The sequence below is a fragment of the Anolis carolinensis genome, chromosome 3 (genome assembly GCF_035594765.1).
Source record: "Anolis carolinensis isolate JA03-04 chromosome 3, rAnoCar3.1.pri, whole genome shotgun sequence".
Lineage (NCBI taxonomy): Eukaryota > Metazoa > Chordata > Lepidosauria > Squamata > Dactyloidae > Anolis > Anolis carolinensis.
In genome coordinates this window covers 104357225-104379031 of record NC_085843.1, presented here as the reverse complement: position 1 = coordinate 104379031, position 21807 = coordinate 104357225, and the positions used below count along the sequence as shown (strand labels likewise).

At 37.4% G+C, this 21807-nt stretch overlaps 1 protein-coding gene across 3 annotated transcripts in view; it reads right to left on the bottom strand.

Moving 5' to 3' along the window:
• Positions 1-21807, bottom strand: part of pudp (pseudouridine 5'-phosphatase) — a 193370-nt gene that overhangs the window by 84759 nt on the left and 86804 nt on the right. Inside the window, exon 4 of one of the 3 annotated variants that reach the window (XM_008107174.3) lies at positions 13474-15911. The exons of the other annotated variants lie outside the window; for them this stretch is intronic. Coding sequence (XP_008105381.2) covers positions 15855-15911 — 57 coding nt within the window. The 3' untranslated portion in view covers positions 13474-15854. Of the gene's footprint in view, positions 1-13473; positions 15912-21807 lie in introns of those variants that run through there. 3 annotated transcript variants of the gene reach the window in all.

Here is a 21807-nt window from a genome sequence, read left to right as displayed (position 1 = left end):
GTTATTGCTATTATTGCTATTACTTCACTTTTTTTTCGTGTCAGGAGCGACTTGCACCAAGACTGATTCTTAGTCTTTATTAATCACATCTGTATTTTGAAAATTAAATGAGCTGATTTTATTAATAAAAGATATATTTCTTTGCATTCTCTGTTCTCATCCTCCAGTTTAGTTATGAATATTGTAGGCCTCCTAGTTTCATGGGGGTTAGGGATTCAAGACCTTCAAGCAAGGCGAAAAACTACAAATAAAAATACTTTTTTAAAACATGAGAAAACATCTCTTTGGGTCCTCCAAACGACTTCCAGAAAAGCTAAAACCACAAATGTGAATGTCAACTGTTTCAGTTTTATATCTGAATTAGCATTTCTTGGTCTATAATTTGTCTCAAATAGTACACTAGTTTGATACTAAATAAAGATAAGAATAAAACAACACAAATGCAAAAGATACAACTCTTTACACACTCACTTAAAGTCATAGATATCATCACACATTGCAGTGTTTTATAGAATAATATATTAATAGACAAAGCTTCATTCTGACAGTACATATATTCCTTTCCCCATCCCCCAATTATTTTGCTAAAAATTACTAAAGTTAAAAAATGCCCTTGGCCAACAATTTTCTTGAATGTGGTAGAATCCATTTTCAAATTTATTTCAAAATGAATGCAAAGTATGGTGAGTACAGGGAAAGGAACAGAACATTGTAAACTGAACACTTTCAACATCCCTGTGTCTCTATAGTTGTACTCTCAAATTTCACACACTGAATGGAAGGCCTTAAAAGAAGAAGCACATACTGTATATGTTCTCAATGTGTGCAGGATCTTCTATGTAATCAGGTATCCTCACATTTACCTATGGCCAGAATTTTTGCTGTTGTGAAGATGATGAAATAAACATGAAATGCAGTAGCTTTGGAAGATTTCAGATGAAATTTCCAGACTAACATAAGATGTGTGTATTTTAATATTTATATTTCCCACTCCCATTTGTCTTGTGTATTACTCTATCAACAGAACAAATGTTGTTCATTTGCCCTTTAAGATCTACTGGTTTAGGCGAGATTTTGGAGGGAAGTCCCTCACACATGTAATTTTGTGGCCAAAGAGAAGGTCACCTTTTTTTTTATCTTATCTCTGTTTTAAAATGAGCATTTCACTATGCATAGTTTGATTCTATTTACAAATTATGGTACATTGAATTTTTGCTGCTGTTTAAAGCTTATTACTATATTTTAAGAATTAACTTTTTAACAGAACATCAGTACTCAATTATATATCACTGGTGTGTAATTAATATAATGTAATATAATATATAATATGACAATTAGTCAACTTGCAGCTGTAGTTTCATTTATCCACAGCCAACAAAATAAGTCTTCTCCAGGCATTTTCTAAGTTCTGCCAGCATGATTCTATGGCCAGCTTTAGTCTCACAGATTCAATTAAAATGTTTGTTTGCATCTCTGTGCTCCCTGCATCCCCATTCTGTGTTTGATAACTCTATTTCCACAGTCACCTGCATCTCAAGGATGCTGAAAATTAATATATGAAGGTAGTTTAGTTCTGAATAAGAATTAAGAAACATGACATTTTCCTTCCAGATTTTAAATTGACTCCTGCTTAAATATGCGCAAAAAATGTTTTCCTTGCAGACTGCAAATTGTCCCCATTGTGACTAATTATCTACATAAAAATTCTTAGAAATAGGGGAGATGACATTTGGGATACTGATTAGAATCCAGTCGTGCATTCTTTCCTGCTGGGAAGGCACATTTCTGACTGACAGTGATCAGAGACTAACATGATATCTGCAAATAAACAATCATTCCACCAACCATGAAAGATTTCTTAGGCCCCTGCACAGCCATAGCTCAAAAAATTCCCCCTTTTCTGGAGGAATGCTGAAACATTGGAGAATCCTGTAACAACATAGTTCCTACACCATAAAACAACATATGGTACAAATACCATAATCTATTCATTATTGGTAGGACAAACACTTGATCAAAAGCTACACTTATCTGATAAGGTAATATATTATATCAGCAATTATTCTGTAAACATTGTATCCTTGAATTTGTCTTACAAAGATATGCCCTAAGGAAAACATTAGCCGAAGGAACACCACAGTTAATGAAGAAGACACATTTAGGGAAAATTTGGTACCCAAGGCAGAAATAGCATGAAAAGTAGGCTTTTAGTAAAATACATCCAGATATGACCAGGATGGCCCTGTCTCTGCTTGCCTTTCGTCAACAGGTAAAAACAAGCCATTAAGCGGTTATACATTGATGAAGGTTGGGCTTTGAAAGGTGGTGTGACTGGGATTTTAAGGTGGAAATAACATTTTAAAACATTTAATATCTATCTATCTATCTATCTGTATATGCATTTGCATTGTTTTATGAGCACCGTTTTATATTTATGGTTAGCTGCTTTAGGTCCCTATTTCGGGAGAAAAGCAGGATAAAAATATGGTAAATAAAATAAAGAAATAAAGGTTTTATTCTTTTATCAACCTTCAGTTCTCTTATGATTCCCATTTTGATGCCCAACCTATAATCCAAGCTTCTGCTTACATTTTGCTTCTGTTTCGCTGCTCTGCAAAGAGTTCTGGAGATAGCTGCCACTTACTTTGTCTGTAGTAAGTAGGCACACATTACTACACAACTGGATCAGCTTGATCATAAACTTGCTTTTTTCCAGTCCAAGCTTTATAAATTGTGTTGCTTACTGCAGATACACTGCTACAAACGTGACCCCAAACTCTGTGGTTCTCAAGTTTTCTTTCACCATTAGCCCAATTATCAATGTTAATGCCTCCCACAGCTAAACAGAAGATGATGACAAAAATGGAATACTGAGAAGGCTTAAAAAGCCAATGTAAAAAGGAGCTTCACATTTAACACCAGAAAACTACCAAAAGGAAGGAAGGAAGATATATAAAAAGAAAAATGAATTCTGATAGGAAAGTATAGAGATATTATTTCTTCAATGCCCAACAATTTCTTACAGGAAATTGTTAAAAAACTATCAATGGAACTAAATCTAGGTGAGAAATCTTGGAATTCTTTTCTCTGGGATCTTGATCCTAGTCTAGTAGATGAGGTTTTATTCATAAACTTCCTTCAAGCTGATTGTTCCTGAGCAGAGCTAGCTTAGGACACATATGACCTGTTAGCTTTCCCCAACATTTTGAGCTTTTCCCCATACATAGAATTTCAAAATTGTCTATAGGGCTGAGTCTTTGGGGTATAAAACCTTTCTTTTTAGGCTCTTGATAAGGCAGAGGCAAACATCAGCCCCTGGCTCTTACAAATTTTGGGAGCTGAGGTCAGAAACACCAAAAGTTCACACATGCCTGCTTTTGATGCTACACTGGCTGAAAAAGCTTCCCTCGCAGAAATCTCAAATGCAATTTTTTCAATCTGCCCTATTAAACTTTCCTAGATATTTTGAGCTTATTTGCACACCTAGGAACCCACAAATTTGGCTATTCATTTTGAGGTTACATCCTGATATTCAGACTGCATGGAGAGACATATCTGCGCTCCTCACGCTTAGATTTCTTGCAGAGAGAAACTAAAAAAAAGGCAAAAGCTTAAGAACAAATTGATTTGAAAAATATCCATACACATCATTGCCACAGGGAGTTCCTTCGACCAAAATCCAACTGTTAGTCCAAACTAAAAAAGGCATACTGAAACAATGAAAACTTGGATATGCAACACTTATGGAAATATAGGCTGAGTATTCCTTATCCAAAATGCTTGGGATCAGGAGCATTTCTGGGTTTCATATTTAATTATTTATTTGGATTTTGGAAATGCCTGCACTTACATTATTTATGTATTTATTTACTTTATTTCTACCCTGCCTTTATACCCATGGACTCAAGATGTCTAACAATCACACACTTTGATCACAGTTCAAAGCCAAGGGAATACATCTTTTTCAAAAAAAATAAAAACAAAACAAAAACAAAACAAAAAACAAAACAATTAAATAGTACTGTGTGGGTTTAGGTTAAAACACAGTTAAAATATAATAAACCAATTAAAATTGCATTTAAAACCCACAACCTCCCCAGCAGGTGGGACACAAGTTTAAACATGAAATTAATTTATATTTCATATATGCCTTACATACACAACTTGTCAATGATTTTATACAAAATACCGTATTTTAAATAATTTTGTTCATAGAACACATTTTCTGTACAATGAACCATTAGAAAATAAAGATATCACTATCTCAGTCACTCATGTAGACAATTGGGACTTTATAGAGTATTTTAGTTTTCTGAATTCTAGATAAGGGACAATGAACCCATACCGTTGATCCAACAGGTGTACTCTAGCTGTTATTGCTTACTAAAGTAAGACCTCAACCATATAAGGACATACTCTTGTGTCCATCAATGTTTAATCAAATAATGTTATAATTATATTCATTTAAAAGATGTCTTTGTTTTTTAAATGTAATAAATCGAAACTTAATACCTTGCAGTGATGCAGCACACATTCTTTTTAACTTGCAACTCATCTTTGCATGTTCACTAATTTTGCTCTTTTAGTTTTCATTTCAAGATTAAAGACAGTTTCACAACTATACCTAGGAATGGTTTTTAAAGTCCTGAATGAGCCAATGGCAAATATTTATGTAGAATAGAAAGTAAAAGAACCTTTTAAAAACCGCATGTACTTTCTAGCTAATGTAGTTTCTATTTGAATTACAAAGCAAACCTTCACCATCAATACCACTAAAAATAACTGAAGCTATGCTTACAATAAAGCCTTAATACACTTTCAATCACAGACTGCTGACCACTATTTCTAAAAAATATAGTCCCAATATATATTGTTATGCTTTGAACAACTCTTCCGTCCATGGGTTCTATGGAAGGTATTGCTACTTTGAGGCATAAATCCTTGCCTTTTAATTTCATTCTGAATTGAGAAAGCAGAAAAAAAGAACACGTCTGACATACTTGGCCTTTAGATTCTTTTGTATTGCCTACAACAGCATTATCAAGCCTGTACAGAAAGTTTTCTTTAATCTACAGTGTACAAATACATGTACTACAGAAAGCTTCCTTGGCAAACCTAATTGAATTCCATGATGTCTTTAAGCTTCTTGTATGAAAAACGACAATGACTGTGGAATGCAATATGCATAATGGAAAAGCTTAACTAACTTTTCAGAACCGGAAGCAATTAAAACACTTAATTACTGAAAAAGCTGGGAAACTGACCCACAATTATGGTGGTTTTAATGTTGCAACAAATAATCCAGCCAATCTTCTTTCAGTTTTCATTGGGTGACATCTATTGTTAACATCCTAGTGGTATTTTGGAATGAAGAAGGAATGAGTCTTGAAGAGGTCCAGAAAGGGATCCAAACTTGCTCTACAGCGATGACTGATTTCTCTTTCGCCAAAGCCATTATTGATACAGTAAATTAAAAGATATGAGAGTTCCCTGGTAAAGATATCCGTTAGGAATGCAAGACAGCCTATTACGTTTATGAACACATTGTCTTTAGTTTCTATAGTATTTCTTGATATCTGAATGGTGTCTAGCATCACCCTAACATCACCTTCTGTCCTGTAAGGCTAGTAATTGGGTGGATTAGAAATTTAAATATCAGAAACAATGCAGAGAGATGAGATAGGCAAGTATTACATAAGTGTTGCTGATTCAGAACTATCATCAACTGTAACTGCAAGGAAACCATACAAAATGACCAAGGTCCAATTTATATGAGCAAAACTCAAGGATAGTTAAGTGCCTCAATCATTTTAGAAACTGAACCTTGTAACAAGCATATCATCATCCCTGTTCAGAGATTCCCTGAAATGAAACTGAAAAAGGAAGAGGAAGAAAAAAATACACCCAGCACCACCTTTAAACCTGATTTATATTTTAGTATGAGCTTTCATGGTTCTTAATCCACTTCCTCAGATATTAAGCAAATTTTTACAGTTGTGGAAGTGGGATATAATTCAATGTGATTCAGAAAGAAGCAATTTGTGACCCTTGCTCAAAAATTTCAAAGGTCTGTGGGAAGTTATGCAGGTTTTTAGATCTTTAAAAGGACCACTTAGCATTGATATGTATAGCAACAATGAGTCTACTTACCCAAAGTCATGTCTCTTGGAACCAAATCTTGTCTGAAAAGATGTGTTTGTTATATATATTCAGTTATGAGGAAAAGAGACAATGTGTGAGCATTCTGGGCATGAGACAAGAGGGATCCTACCAAAGTCAACAGGTCAAATTCCCTCAACTGAAATTTCCTCAAATTCCCTCAACTGACTTGACGATAAGAGCAGAACAGCAAATAAATCAATTAGATGGAGTGGTAGTAGGTGTAGAAATATGGTTCAATTTCTGTCAATCTCTGGATGTTTTAAAAAGAGGCTGGACAGCTACCTGATTGGGATGTCTACTGACTTTTCTGCTTTGAGCAGGGGTTGAACTTAATGGACTCATAGACCTCTCTTCTAGCTCTGTGACTCTACATTGTTCTCAGCAGAAGTTTATCACAGACAATATGGAACTGTAGCATACATTCTTAAGACAATGACACTTGCAAGCTACAATGAGCTTGAAGAGTTTCCATATACAGTAGAGTCTCACTTATCCAACGTAAACGGGCCGGCAGAACGTTGGATAAGTGAATATGTTGGATAACAAGGAGAGATTAAGGAAAAGCCTATTAAACATCAAATTAGATTATGATTTTACAAATTAAGCACCAAAACATCATGTTATACAACAAATTTGACAGAAAAAGTAGTTCAATACACAGTAATGCTATGTAGTAATTACTGTATTTACAAATTTAGCACCAAAATATCACAATGTATTGAAGACATTGACTACAAAAATGCGTTGGATAATCCAGAACGTTGGATAAGCGAGTGTTGGATAAGTGAGATTCCACTGTACCACCGGATCACTGATCTATGAAGGGGAGGGGAGAAGGAGAGGAAGAAGTATAGGAGTAGATGATGATGATCTCTCTTAGTATGGGGTATTTGGATATAATGGAATACTCTTCATTACATACCCACACCCCCAAAAGATCTACCTCTCCCCCCACAAGTTATACAAGTAGGAAGCACAACTCTGCTCTATAGTTGAATGAAGTAACTATGCAACCAAGGATCTGAAGAAGTCAAGCTAATATGCCTGGCTCTAAAAAAAGTGTGAAATAACTCACATATTCAGTGTGCGACCAAAAGTTTCTACCTGTTTGGTCAGACCAGTAACTTCTCTTCCCGCTGTGATGCTGTGAACAATACCTATACCAGTAACACGGTTTGGTTAAAGTTAGCTAAAACTGTTCTTGTGAAATTGTTCTGTTTAGCATCATTTAGAACTAAGCCATTTCTAAATGGCTCAGAAAACTCTGAGCATGTATAGCAAACATTTCATTAAGCTTTTAATAAGAGCACAGACACTCTGAATAGATCCTTGAAGTTTTGGCACTACTTTAGAATGAACTATTGGATCAAACTTAGTTTCCAGAGCAGAGGGCTTCCTGCTGATTGATGCCTAAAAACTGGACTTGGAAGTGTGAAGCAGTTTGAAATATAACGTCACACTTCATAAAAAATTAATGTAAGCATTGACCTAAATAGCTGAAATAAACTAAGATGGTCACTTTCCCAATTAATGTTTCACTGCTTCTGGTAATACATAAAACAAAAAGGGTTTATCAGCTAATATTTGTTCTTGTTGCTATTTATCAGGCAGTTTTTTAAAAATAATTTTGCTATAAAGAAATAACCCCTGATGAATGTAAACATTGCACAAAGAATTAATTAGCACTAAACTAGCACCTGGCATAGTGCTATCCACCGATAAACTCGAAAATTTCCCCTGAAGTTCATAGATTAAATTGGCAAGTAAATGTACATTTCTTACCTTATCAATAGTAATCTGCCACATTTCTTATCAATGCTTGCAGATATCTAATCAGGAACATGCCAGATTGGGAAAATACCACACACTCACCAGCCTCAACAGTAGTAGTGTGACTTTTCTATTATCACTTGAGATTTTGGGTCAAGAGATACAGACATCTCTCTTATAATCTCATTTTTTAATAACCCAATAGCTATTAAATTGTTAAAATTCCATATTCATGGCTACATATGCTATATTTGGTCTTCAGTTCATATTTAAAATAATCTGAGGAATTTGAGTCAAAGAAAGCATTCTGTTACTGTTATCTTAAGAAACTTGTACAAATCACATGTACCCTGCTAAAGCACTCAAAAGCATACATGACAGCAGTAGTCTACCTTAGGCATAAAGAAATGTTAATAGATATACAAGAGTCATATTAAAGTGGGCTCTTGGTACCTGCAGAAGTTTGCGTCCAAGACACCCTGTGGTTACCAACATTAATGAATGCTCAGGTCCCTTTATGTACAGTGTGAAGTAAAATGATGTCTCTTATACAAAGTGGCAAAACCAAGGGTTGTTTTTTGGAATATTTTTGTAGGTATACATGGATATTTTCATGCCCTGGGTAGTTGGAATCTGTGAATTAAGAATCCATAGATATTAAGGGTCAACTGTGCACAAATAATTGCATCACGGAATAGCAAATAGCATAATAAAGCTTCTAATAGGGAATAAGTGCACTGAATAGTAAATACAACGTCAGACCGCCTAACAGAGAATGAATTATTTTACAAGTGACAAAGAATCTGATACATATTAGACACAAGAAAAAAAAATACAGTTTCATTAGCCAAGCTTAATTTACAATGGAGATGATCAATCAAAAACACGCTAATTATAAAGATGAAGGTTAAGAAGCTTCAGAATATTGGCTGTGGTTGTGGAGTATGTACAGAGAACAGATGCAAAACATGGTAATGAATTGCAGCTAGAAAGATGCAGAATTCAATGGCTTTGCAAATAAAAAGAGAAAGGGAGAAGGACACAAAAAAGTTCAAAGCAAAATGAGAGACAGAAATCCAGATTGCATGTGGTAACTGAAAAAAAAACACAAAATGTTGAGCCTTTAAACAGACTCATGGGGGCAAAAAGACAATTTTGAACTCTGATTCCAAGCGACACTAATTCATGGAAAGACACATGATGCATCTTGCCAGATTCCTCTTATATTCCCATTGTTGCACGCCAAGGCAGCGTGAGCACTGGAAACCAGACAGAGACCAATAATCATATACTTATATTTTATAAATTCAGGAATGAATAAGTGGAAAGGATGAGTGGATAATAGTCCTTTGAAAAAAGGTATGAATTAGTCCAAAGAGTTAAAGAGAAATGTCCAATATTATAGTCCAAAGTCCAGAAACCGAAACACGCTCAAAACTGTTGGAATGTTCTTGAGCGGGGAACAACAAGGAAACAAGACTGAATAACGAAGTCCAAAGTATCTACAAAGTCTTTGATATCAAGGCAGGAACGAGACGAAGCTAAGACCAAACTTGATTCAGGAACAAGGTAAGGAAGAAGATTTACTTCGGGTCTACTCGGGAGTCACGGCTCGGCTTGGCCACCAGGAACAGGAAACTTGGCTTGGTAAAATCAGGAGCTAGAGTCGGTGAACTGTTCTTAGGAAATAGCTACGTTGACACCACAAAGTGTTCACAGTGCAATACACTTTTATGGAACTTAGATCAGATCACAACGAAGAGAAGCCAAACTCCCCAGAGGTTTCCAAGGGAATCTTCTTATCCATAATCCCCTCGAGATGCCAAGCGGTTACTCCTTCGGAGCCCTTGTTTTTCTGATTTCTGGTGATGCAGAAGCTCCCTTCTGTTGAAGGGCACATTCTCTGGGGAACTCAGAACATCTGGTTCAGCCACGGGAGTAATATTTCCAGTATCTCTCCCAATTAAGGAAGCATCCGAACTATCAACAGCCGGCAGCTGTAACTGAAAGGAGCTCTGCGGACTAGGCAAAAAGTCAGAATAAGCTTCATCCTGGTCAAAGTTCATTTCTGAATCAGGTTCAGAAACCAAAGGTGGCTGGGGTATGACACCCATGTTCATTTTTTTTTTTGAGATTATAAGCTCTTTTCCATTATACAATTATAGTACTGTACTATGGCATGACAACAAATTATGGTTAGACTTGTACACTAAGCCATTTTTCTTCAGCTTCTTTAGTTCTCTGGCTGGCCGTAAAGGCAAGGGCCCAGCCACCATGTTATTTCACCTGAAGTGGCCCACGTGGTTACCGGGCACAGCTTCTTTCCTTCTATTCAGGAGAACGAGGCAAATGTGCTCGCACTGGGTTTCTCTGAGAGCCCTGCTTGTTGAGCCAATCAGGGAACAAGAATGTTGTGATAAAAGCTGTGTCTATTTAATGAGGAAAGCACTTCCATCACGTTCAGTTGCAACCTGGCTCTGAAATGTGCTGCCTTGCCTTGCCACTTGCTCGCAGCTCTGCTTCTTTAGCTTTTGGCTTGGTTTCTGTAATTGGATCTTTTTGATTTTCCTTTATTTTCTTGATTCTTTTTATTTAGTGGGACTGGGAGTTGGAAAGTGTGTGTGTGGGGGGGGGGGGCAGGCGGGCGGGCGGGTGGATTCATATGTTTGAGAACTTGGAAGAGAAAGGAAAGCATTTCTTGGGTGGGTGGGTGGGTGTGCTTTTCTTTAGATTGGCTCTGAGCCTTAAGTCACCCTTTAGCTTCTTCCCTCCTCTCCTTAAATTTTTTCTCCTCCTTCCCCTCCTTCAGAAATCACTTTTAAAAGATAATTATTAATAATCATAATAATTCCAGCAAACAATAAAGCCTTATTCTCAGAAAACTACAGTAAAACCCCGCTCGTCCAAGCTCCGCTCGTCCCAGCCTCTGTGCAATCCAAGCGGGTGAACAGGGAGGGCCGCAAAGGCCCTCCCCGTTCACCTGCTTGCTGGCTGGCTAGGTGTGCGTGTTGCTAGGTAGATAACAAGCTACCAAGCAACATGCAGGGGGCACCTCCCAAGGGGCGAGCGCCCCGTGCGTGTTGCTAGGTAGCTTGCTATCTACCTAGCAACATGCACGGCTGGAAGCCTCTCCGTTTGGCGGGGGCTAGGACCCAGGGGAGCGGCACACTTCCCTGGATCCAAGCCCCCTCCGAATGGAGAGGAAGCCTCTCAGTTTGGCGGGTGCTTGAACCCAGGGAAGTACGAAGCGTGCCACTTCCTTGGGTCCAAGAACCTGCTGAACGGAGAGGAAACCTGGTAATCCGAGTGATCCGGGTTGACAGAGCTGAGGTCCGCCTGTTTAACTCGGACTACCGGGGTTCTACTGTACTACCTACCTATTTCCCTAAATTTACCACCAATACATTTTCATTCCTTTGCAAACAAGTTCTCTCTATTTATATTTCTCTCTGTACTCTCAACCTTCTTAATTTCAATTAATAATAATCAAAATCATAAACGGGTAGTGTTGTTAATATCATACTCTTCCAAAGGATTGCTCCAGTAAAGAAACAAAGTTCTATCTGCCTTAGACCAATCCTATCATTTGGCTGTTGTGGAAGTGCATATTTAACATTTGGCAGGAAGGAATAGTGCCCTGCCATTGTTTCTGGAGAAGTTATAGGGCGGAGCCAGTAGGGGATACCTTTTTGGGAATTTTTAAAAGGAGATTTAATTTCTAGAAAGAAAAAAAATCCTAAAAATAAGGGGATGATCCAAATGTTCTGAAACTTGGTGGGCCAGTAGTGATAGATGTGTTCTTCAAGTGTGGCCATTTCTACCCCAATCCGATAGCCCTGAAAATGACGGGAGGGAGAGCCTGTGGACCCCCCCCCCCCCCATTTTTCAGCTACAAACTAAAAATGGTTATTTGGCCGGCCGGCCGTTTTTGGGAAGCATGTGAAAATGGACCCCCCCCCCCAAAAAAAAAATTCAGGTACCAGAAACAGATCGAGGTCCAGCCGAAATGCACAAGTCTAATCATGGTATTCTGAGATATGCAGTTTAGGGAGGCAAAATGTACACTTCTCAGATACAAAGCCCTAGCTATTTACTCAGCCCAAACCCCAGGATTCCACAGGTTAAGACCATAACAACTCGAGTGGACTGTAGTTTTATATGTATAAATGTGAAAAGGCCAGAAAATTGGTGCCTAGGCATAATTCTTTCTATTAATTTAACAAAGAATAGAATATAGGGTCATAATTGAAGATAAGATGACAAAATTCACAAAAAAAGTCTAGCCATGATCTTTTCTCACAATGCTACTAAGGAAAGAAATGCACAAAGTAGTTGGGCTTTCAATCAAAAGAAACTAAAAATAGATATAATCTTTTCCTAGATACACACAGGTGCAGGCAACATAGCATACAGATTAGGAGGCTCTGATGTGCAGGGAAATATCTCATGGAGGTAAATTAAGAATACAAGCATTACTGTCTCCTGAGAAATTCTTAGAGCAACTTGAAGTGAATGCATTGAAACATAATTTAATGTTACACAGAGAAAGAGAGTTTGGCAATGATTACTGTCCAGAAAAGGATGACTAAAAGTCAAGGTTCTCAGAAGCCAGAAACAGGACTTTGCAGGAGGACAAGTCACCCATGGTCCTAGTTGCAGGCCCCGGTTTCTGTCATTCAAGGGCAGATCTTTAACTCTAGATAGTTCTAACTAAACATGTTATCAATGTGATTTCGGCAAAGGAGAGTGTGTCTCAGAAGTGAAAGGAGTGAAAAATATCTCAAGAGTGAGCACATTTGACACTTGAGTTCACGATTTTTATAGTTTTCCCTGTAGCATATTTCCCTTTTCCTCATAAATGTCAAAGGGTGGGAATGGCTTAACAAAGGGGAATGTACAAACTGACCTTGCTTTGACCACGAAGTGTAGTGTGTGTGTGTGTGTGTTGGGGGGGGGGGGGGGGGGGTAGAATGGAAGAATATGTTTGCCTGTCTTGATAATTGTCATAAAGTCCTAACAAACAAGGGAAGGACAGCTATCAAAACCATCCTGGGCAAGGGAACACTCCTTTCCTGGATATATTTGTATCTGAGGTCTGATGAGCAGCTCTTAGGATCTCCAAAAGGCACCTTATCAACTGTTATAGCTATGCATCATGCTCACCTTTCCCCTAATAATTATTAGGCTGTTTCATGCTAGGTGACCTTGTCAATCCCAGCCATATCTATTTACATAGGTTAGAAAACTCATAAACAGATTTCATGAAAATGCCTGAGCTGAACCAGAACATACATGCCCAAATGCACATATGCATACATAGAGCATGGCAGGGAAAATCGCAGAGCTTTGTAGAAAATGGAACCAGTCAACAATTCTTCAGTAAACTATCTAAAAAAGAAAGCTTTGAGCCAGATTATACTTAATTATTATTTATTTGTTCACTTTATTTTTGGCCCACATTTAATAAAAGTAATAATAGTAGTAGTAGTAATAATAATAATAATAATTATTATTATTATTATTATTATTATTATTATTATTATTATTTATTTGTATTCCACCCTATCTCCCCAGGTGGACCCAGGGTGGAGTAATACCAAAACATGACATAACAAAATCAAAAATAGCACAAATGCATTAAAATATGAACACACTTTTTTAAAAAACCATTAAATCTTTTATATCACGGAACATACAATATTAAAATAGAATTAAAGCTACACAAACTGTGTTGATCTTTTTTATAAAAATCATTCATAAAAATGAAAGCCATGCATAGTTTCTTTAAATCTGACAGCTTTTCATTACCTAAAATATACACATATACATTTTTCATTTCTCAAAAACCACTAGCAGACTGCCTTAGCTCAACTATATTTATTAAACGATATTTATTAAATGTCAGGCAGAAAGAAAACTTTATTCTGGGGATAGAGATGTGGGAAGACACATCTAACATCACAAAACAGCGGTTTATAAAAGTATTGATATAAACTTTATAGGTTGTTATGATAGTTGATGAGATTTGCCTTTAAAGATGTACAGCTACATGCCAACAAGATGTGCTGAAAATAGTTTGTCTCTTATAGATATAGATGCAAATTAGAAGTGTATCATTTTGGTAATGTGCCATAATAAAGCTTTCATTTTATTCAAGTTTTCTTATTTTCTGCTTTTGATGTACAGAATATCTACTATAAAAGGGGGGAAATGTGTTTGAGTGACCCACTTAACTGCAGCCCTATTGAAGTACTAATGAATAAATGAATTTTAAATAGCAACAATATTTGCAGTTTGGATATCCTGCTGTGTTAACTGTATAAAGAGTTAGGATTTTAAGAGAACAAAAACATCGCTTTTTTGGTTTCCCGAGGGGTGCATGTCTATGTGTTATGAACAGTCTCTATCACTGAGCAAGAACAGTCTTGCAAAACCACACAAGTTTCAGTCACCATAAGAGGAAACTTATCAGTATAATAGAGTTTTGGAAAATAATAAGCAAATTCAGATATACAGTACAAATTCATCAAAGGATAACAGCACAGTTTCATATAGAAATATGTAGCAGTGGTCCTTACATTCGCAGAAAAATCCTTATAAAGTTCTGGTGTGTGTGGACTTTCAGACAAAAACTAGATGGACTTGCAGATTCTAAGAGAATCTCCAAAGAAGAGGTCTACTCCATTAATTTAGTTCAAAGGAGCAACCTTTTAAACGAGTTCACAGGGCAATTTGCTGGTTTAGCCTTAGATTTTCTACTTCCCCTTATTATAGTCCAAAAAGATTGACTCTTTTTTGGGTCTGATTTTTCTTTTGCTGTTGTAATTGGTATAGGCAGTATTTTGTGATTATAAATTGGCGAATTACTATATTTTCTAAACAATTTTACTTTGTTTAATTAAAGGTCTTTGACTATCTAATAAAGTGTGTGTGATGCTTAATACTGGGTTGCAAGGCTTTGCACTTTTTTTCTCACATGGAAATATGAACATATTTTATACATCTTCTCCCATTTTATATGTACGTGTGCATTTCTGAAAGATAATGTTTTTAGCTATGTACATTTTTAAAAATTAAGAGAGAGGTGGGAGACAATCTGATGCCCATGTTCCCCAATGATGAGAAAGTGAAAAAGATTCAGAATCTGACACACTTAATAAAACATAGTTCAATGAGAATTTGTTTTGCCATCACTGAGCTAAATGAAAAAAAAAATGAGGATTAAGGAAGAATCGCAGCCTTGAAGAATAGATTCTAAGCCATAGAATTGATTGAGTCTTTTTGAGCTGGCTTTACATACCTTTAGCCAACGCATATGACTGCATCTCTTCCATACCTCTCAAAAGCCACTTGGAAGAATGGGCTTGTTATGGATACAAAAGATATGCTATCTTACTCAGGGGGTAATCTTCAGTATATTTCACACAGCACACTTGCCCTGACCCTTTAGGGCTATATCTGGGATTGCTGACATCTTGAACAGATACAAACCTACAGATTTATGGCAGGCTGTTTGGATCCAATCCATTAGACATGTTCATCTTCAACTAACATCTGCCTTATAATGAATTCTCATAAAGTTTAAATTAATTACTGTGTCATTACTCTTTGGCTGGTCTGACATTTGAATGTGACCATTTTGTGCAGCCTAACCATTGGGTCTTGATATTACGTCCTGAGGTTGTACAATGGAGAAACTCCCTGGAAACAAACTCATTTGCAACATAGATGCAAGGACAAAAGTTAAGGCTATTTGAAGAAAAACAGTAATGGATACAAAAGTCAAAACTCTTGCATTTGCATGTTTTAAATACACCTCAGCAAGTCGTTAATTAGAATACTTGGCAATATCAATTGTTTCAGAAACAGCTAGCTCTATTTTGACACCAAAGCTGGCAGCAGGTGTTTTTCTTTATTTGCTTTTATACAGTACGATTCACAGAAGGCATTCCTCTGAGGCATTTTTCTTCCACCTCGCTCTGCAGTGAAGGGAGTCAGAAATGGAACAAGGGGAGGAGAGAAGAAACAATAACTTTATTGCATCTATTCAGCATCTATTCAAGTGAAAAACTGTATTTCTGTGAGTGGCAGTTGGATAGAGACAATGTGACTCTGAAGGAAGGAGAAGGTCAGATTTAGATTAGAGGTTACTCTGATTTTTCTGGATGGCTAGATGGAATCCTTGGAGGACAGCATGCAAAGAATTCTGTGAGAAATTGTGTGTCCCAGGTGTCGGCAAAACTGTTATATAATTTTAAGTCATTGGTTAGTGATACCAGTGGTTTTAAAACTATACTCAATGTTAAATTGGCCTTCCTGAGATCCTGATAAGGCACATTACATTTCTAATTGATTCTCTTTTAGAATCTGGATCTATAGGGATATATCCTAATGAAGAGGTTGCAAAGAATTACAATACATCCCAGCAGGAATGAGGTGGAAAGAGGAAGGATCATACCTCTTTAGACAAACTCATATTTTTTATGCGGGAGGTGTTTGTTTCAAACATCAACACCTCTATCTATCCACTTCTGCATTTCCAATTTGCAAAGACCTTGCGCCTCTAATATCTGTAATCAATTTTATAACTGTTTAAAATAGATAGCTTAAGAACAGAATGGCTAAATGAAAAATATAGTTATTGAAAATCAAAATAGGGAGATGTTAAAAGGAAAGCAGTTTGTACAATATTTCCAAAATGGTGTACTTTATATTTGCTAAATATGGTGTGGGAGGCCTATAGATGTTCACAAAGTACAAATTTTAGATTATTTGCTTCTGCCTCTGCTACTGCTCTAGGAATTTCAATAACAGTAGTGTCCCTCTTGAGCTGTGTTCAGTTAAGTCAGGCTTAGTCAGTGGTCAAGCTTTAGTCTCTGGGAAGAAATCAAACTGGTGTGGTGCCTAGGCCAAGTAGTGTGCATACTCCCTTGAGTGGGAGAGAGAATGGGACAGGGGAACTGTAGGAGGGAAGGAAAGTGGTCTTGTGTGTTACGGGTTTGTTGAAAAACAAACTGCGTGCAGTCCTGTCCAGACTTATCCAGCCTTTTGTTGCATTCACAATGAGCAAAAGAAAACAAGCCAGGAAAATCGAAGAAAAATAAAAAAAATACTCTTAGGTAGCAGAGTGATAAAAGACAATAAAACTTCTAGCAACAAAACTCACATAACGTTCCTTGCATTAAACTCATGCATCTTCATAGTAGGCTCTCAGCAAGTATTCAGTAAGTCCCCAAAAGACATTACAGACATTTCCCAAATATACCCCATTCAGGGAGTGGTTCAAGCTTGTTAGCCTTGATTGTTCTAATTACTCAACTATGAGTTGTAATTGACCAGGTGGTTTTTCCCTTAACACACACATACACAAGTAGTGATCCCACAGAAACTTAGTCATATACATGCATATACAGTAATATTGTGCTCCCCAAGACAGATGGATGGAGAGGGAAGACGACATGGTATACAAGGGTGGGATGGAAGAAGGGCAAGGACATTGGGAAGAGGATGAAGCAGCTGCTCTTATGGTGGCAACCTGGAGGGAGGGGGGTCTAGACTATATAGGAACTTCGAGACTTATATAAGCCTACTAGCTGTGCCCTGCCATGCGTTGCTGTGGCCATTTGGAATTCCACTGAATCGCCTCGCTGCTTCCAAACCTGGGTGCTTTCTATATATGGGCCTCCTTGCTTTGGCTGGTTGAATGGGACGGAGTGGTGTGATGGCTTCCAAATGTGAGGGTTTTTTATGTAGGGGAAATATTGGTTTGAGAGGTTGAAGAGGAGTGAATAGTGTTGGTGCTTTGAAGCCTGGCCGCTTTCTACCTTGTGGAATTGTTGGTTGGGCAGGTCGAATAGCAATGAATAGTCTGAGTGCAGGAAGTATGAATGTTGCAATTAGTTACGTTTTGAATGTATTGAATGGCCTTGGAGGTTCGAGGCCTGGCTGTTTCCTGGTTGAGGGAATCCTTTGTTGGGAGGTGTTAGCTGGGCCTGATTGTTTCCTGTGTGGAATTCCCGTGTTTGGAATGTCCCTGTCTTTTGAGTGTTGTTTTGTATTTTGTGTCCTGATTTTAGAGATTCTATTGTTCTGTTTTCTTATTAGACCATAGTAATTATTACATATAATATAAAGTAATGTTATGTATTAATTACTGTTGTTACGAATGTAGCACACAAACATTGCAACATTTAATTCGAAAACATTGACTACTAAATGGCAGACTGGCTTGGATAAGTGAAGCTTGGCTAAGTGAGACTCTACTGTATTGTCTGTTTGGAGGCCAAGTGTGAATGTTGCCATTGGCGAGCTTGATTAGCACTGAATGGCCTTGCAGCTTCAGTGCCTGGGTGGTTCTTGCCTGTGAAGCTGTTGATGATTATTGTTGTGGTTGTGATTGTTTTTACAGTAGATTGTCACTTATCCAACATAAACGGGCCTGCAGAATGTTGGGTAAGCAAATATGTTGGATAATAAGGAGGCATTAAGGAAAAGCCTATTAAACATTAAATGAGGTTATGATTTTACAAATTAAGCACCAAAACATCATGTTATACAACAAATTTGACAGAAAAAGTAGTTCAATAGGCAGTAATGCTATGTAGTAATTACAGTAGAGTCTCACTCATCCAACATAAACGGGCCAGCAGAATGTTGGATAAGCGAATATATTGGATAATAAGGAGGCATTAAGGGAAAGCCTATTAAACATCAAATTAGGTTATGGTTTTACAAATGAAGCACCAAAACATCATGTTAGACAACAAATTTGGCAGAAAAAGTAGTTCAATATGCAGTAATGCTATGTAGTAATTACTGTATTTATGAATTTAGCACCAAAAATCACAATATATTGAAAACATTGACTCCAAAAATGCGTTGGATAATCCAGAATGTTGGATAAGCGAGTGTTGGATAAGTGAGACTCTACTGTACTGTATTTACAAATGTAGCACCAAAATATCACGATATATTGAAAACATTGACTACCCAAATGTGTTGGATAATCCAGAATGTTGGATAAGTGAGACTTTACTGTATTATAATTGAGGTGTAGAGGAGGAGAAACTGAAAGTAATTGAGGGCGAACTCTTCCTGCTTCCCCCTCCTCCTCCTTCTGGCCTCCGCCCCTCCATGGCCTCGGTGTGCCTGTTTGAGGGAGCGACGTGGGCAAGGCCCCTCCCTCCCTCCTCGCTCTGTTTCCCTGATGACCATGAGGAGGAGGTCGTCCCAGAGGAGGGTGGCCGGGGAGGAGGCCTGGCCTCCCGGCCTTCTCCCGGCCCCGGAGGGCGGCGGTGGGGGGCTCTGTGTAGGCCTTGCTGGTCCCTCCTCCCTGGTGCCATGTTGAGGGCTGCTGGGTGAGGTTTTTCTTGGTCGCAGTGCCTCGGAGCAGGAAGAGGGGAGCGTGCGGGAGTGCCTGTTGAGGGGAGGGGTGGGGGTTGTTCTATCAGTGCCTGGGGTTCGTTGTGGCGGAGGCGCACATGGAGCGTTTTTGTTTTTAGGCCCCGTGGTGGTTCCTGTTGTTTATTTTAGTTGTATGAACCCAGAGGCATGGATGAGGAGTTGTGCTGGCAAATTTTGAGGTTGTGGGATATGTAGTTTTGTTGTTTTGCTCGGTGCCGGGATTCCATTACCATTTTATATATATAGATTTCCCTTCCTCTGTGGTTGAATGAATCTGACTTGCCCAAGGTGCCCAGTAGGTCTCCATATGGCTCAATCCCTTTACTTTACCATGATATGTACTGCCAGATAATATCGACATAAAATATATTCAGAATTGCTAGATAGAGCTTGATTTATCTTCAGTTTTCTCCCCCCCCCCCCCCCCAAAAATTCTCCCCTTTGGCTTATATTAGTAAGTATTATTCTGGTCTTAAGCAGAATAGCTGCTGTCTGCATTCAAACACTACATCAAACCAGAATAAAGGCCAACCTGCTCTCAGGTTCACACCCTCCTACACCTGTACTTTACCCGGGAGTAGCCACATGAACAGAAGCATCAGTTTTAGACCTAGTTCAGTGGATTGTTTTCAGATTGTGTGATTTCAAGTAATTGTTTTAATTGATATGTTTTAATAATGTGATTTTAAAGTATATGGTGTTTTATGCTGATGTGTGTTCTAGGCATCAAATTGTGCTTTTTTGTGAGCTGCCCTGAGTCCCCTTCGGGGTGAAAAGGGCGGAATATAAATAAATTAAATTAAAATAAATAAAATTGTCCAAATCCCAGACTAATATATTTGACTAAAATAGTAAGCTTAATAACACACACATATCAAATTTTATATTATAACAATGTTTTTAAACAGGTTGTGTTCCACTTTGAATCCCAGTACAGGCAGAAAGGCAAGATACAGATGCATAATAAATCAAATAAACCACAGGTAAGATCAATCATGATTCTTGTGCTTTTTCAACAGGAAACTAGTAATCCAATATGCAAGGGAAAGGTTTCAAACTCTTTCTCAGGAAGCTACTGTCATTCCTCTCAAGATAAATTAAGATTTATTATTAAATATCAACACAGAGAACAAACCACTGCTCTTCCTGGAGCCTTTTTTCTCTCTGTATAGTCCATTTGCAAAGTGTTGGTATAAGGTTTGAAGAACCAAGCACTGGCTACCGTATGTCCACAAGGTCTTGAAGCTTGATTGTTTGGGACAGCAGCCTATGTTACCTATTAAGCTGTGGATCATTACAGTTTGATGCTTGAAGGTGACAAAAATACCTCTGAACTATAGATCATGCCTTTGCTTACTCTTTTCTGTGCTTGATAACTGTTTACTTTTCCCCAGAACCAGTTTTATATATTTATGTGCAACATCAGTTGATATCACACCTAGATACTGCTGAGTGCCAAGGGCTTTAAAAATCCAATTCACACGAGCAATTTGCAGGAGAAACATTAAACACAATTTCATATATGCATGTTTGTGTGAATGTTTGTGTTAGCACGGTAAATCCACCACAAATACCTACAGTGGGATCCATCATTCTGTTGCATTCTTTAAAATTAAAAATAATAAAAAGAACAAGTATATTAGCTGTCAAAGGTGAATATTTATCTTTAGATCAAATTATATTAGAATAAATATGTATTAATATTTGTGTGAGATGCAAAAATAATAAGTTTGAAGAAAATGTTTACTGCTAAGTAGGCCAGCTTTTATGTTTGACATGCCAAACCTTGTAGATATAATTAGAATTACTACACGGAAAGAAATATTGTTTAAGAAGTACATAAAGTTATGTGCATACAGGAAGTTATAACCCTCTAAAATTTTATCTCCTCATCCTTGAAATGAATTCATCAAAATGACTTTTTTTTAACTACACCAAACTATGGTATTTCATTTAATGTATGTACAATTTTATGTCACAAGAGGACATTGGCCTTGAAGAACTGAGGGCTGTTATCTAAAGTGGAAACAAACAAATTCATGAGATTGTATGTAGATATACTGACTTACTTTAAAATATTTATCGGCTTATCCTGATAACACACTAATGCCAAAAATCAGGAAATTTCATGTTTATCCTACTAGAATTTAGATGATAATTATGTTCTGTTTTCAGCAGTTGGGGTACTATTACATGGGGTATTCAAATTACAAAGTCTATTTATTGACATGAATTGCTTGTCTCAATCTCTTTACAGGGGATCATTAAATTTTTATTCCCTTTTATAGATATTTGTTTTATGCTTTTTTATATAACCGCTTTTAAGTCAGCGAGCCAGTCACGGGGGGCTCAAAGTACATTTATTTATCATCAAGGACATACATTTTCCTAAATATATATAGAAGGGCAAGTTACGATGTGGGCAGGGAATATATTTTTCAGCTCTTATGTAAGAGATGTATCAGACCTTTC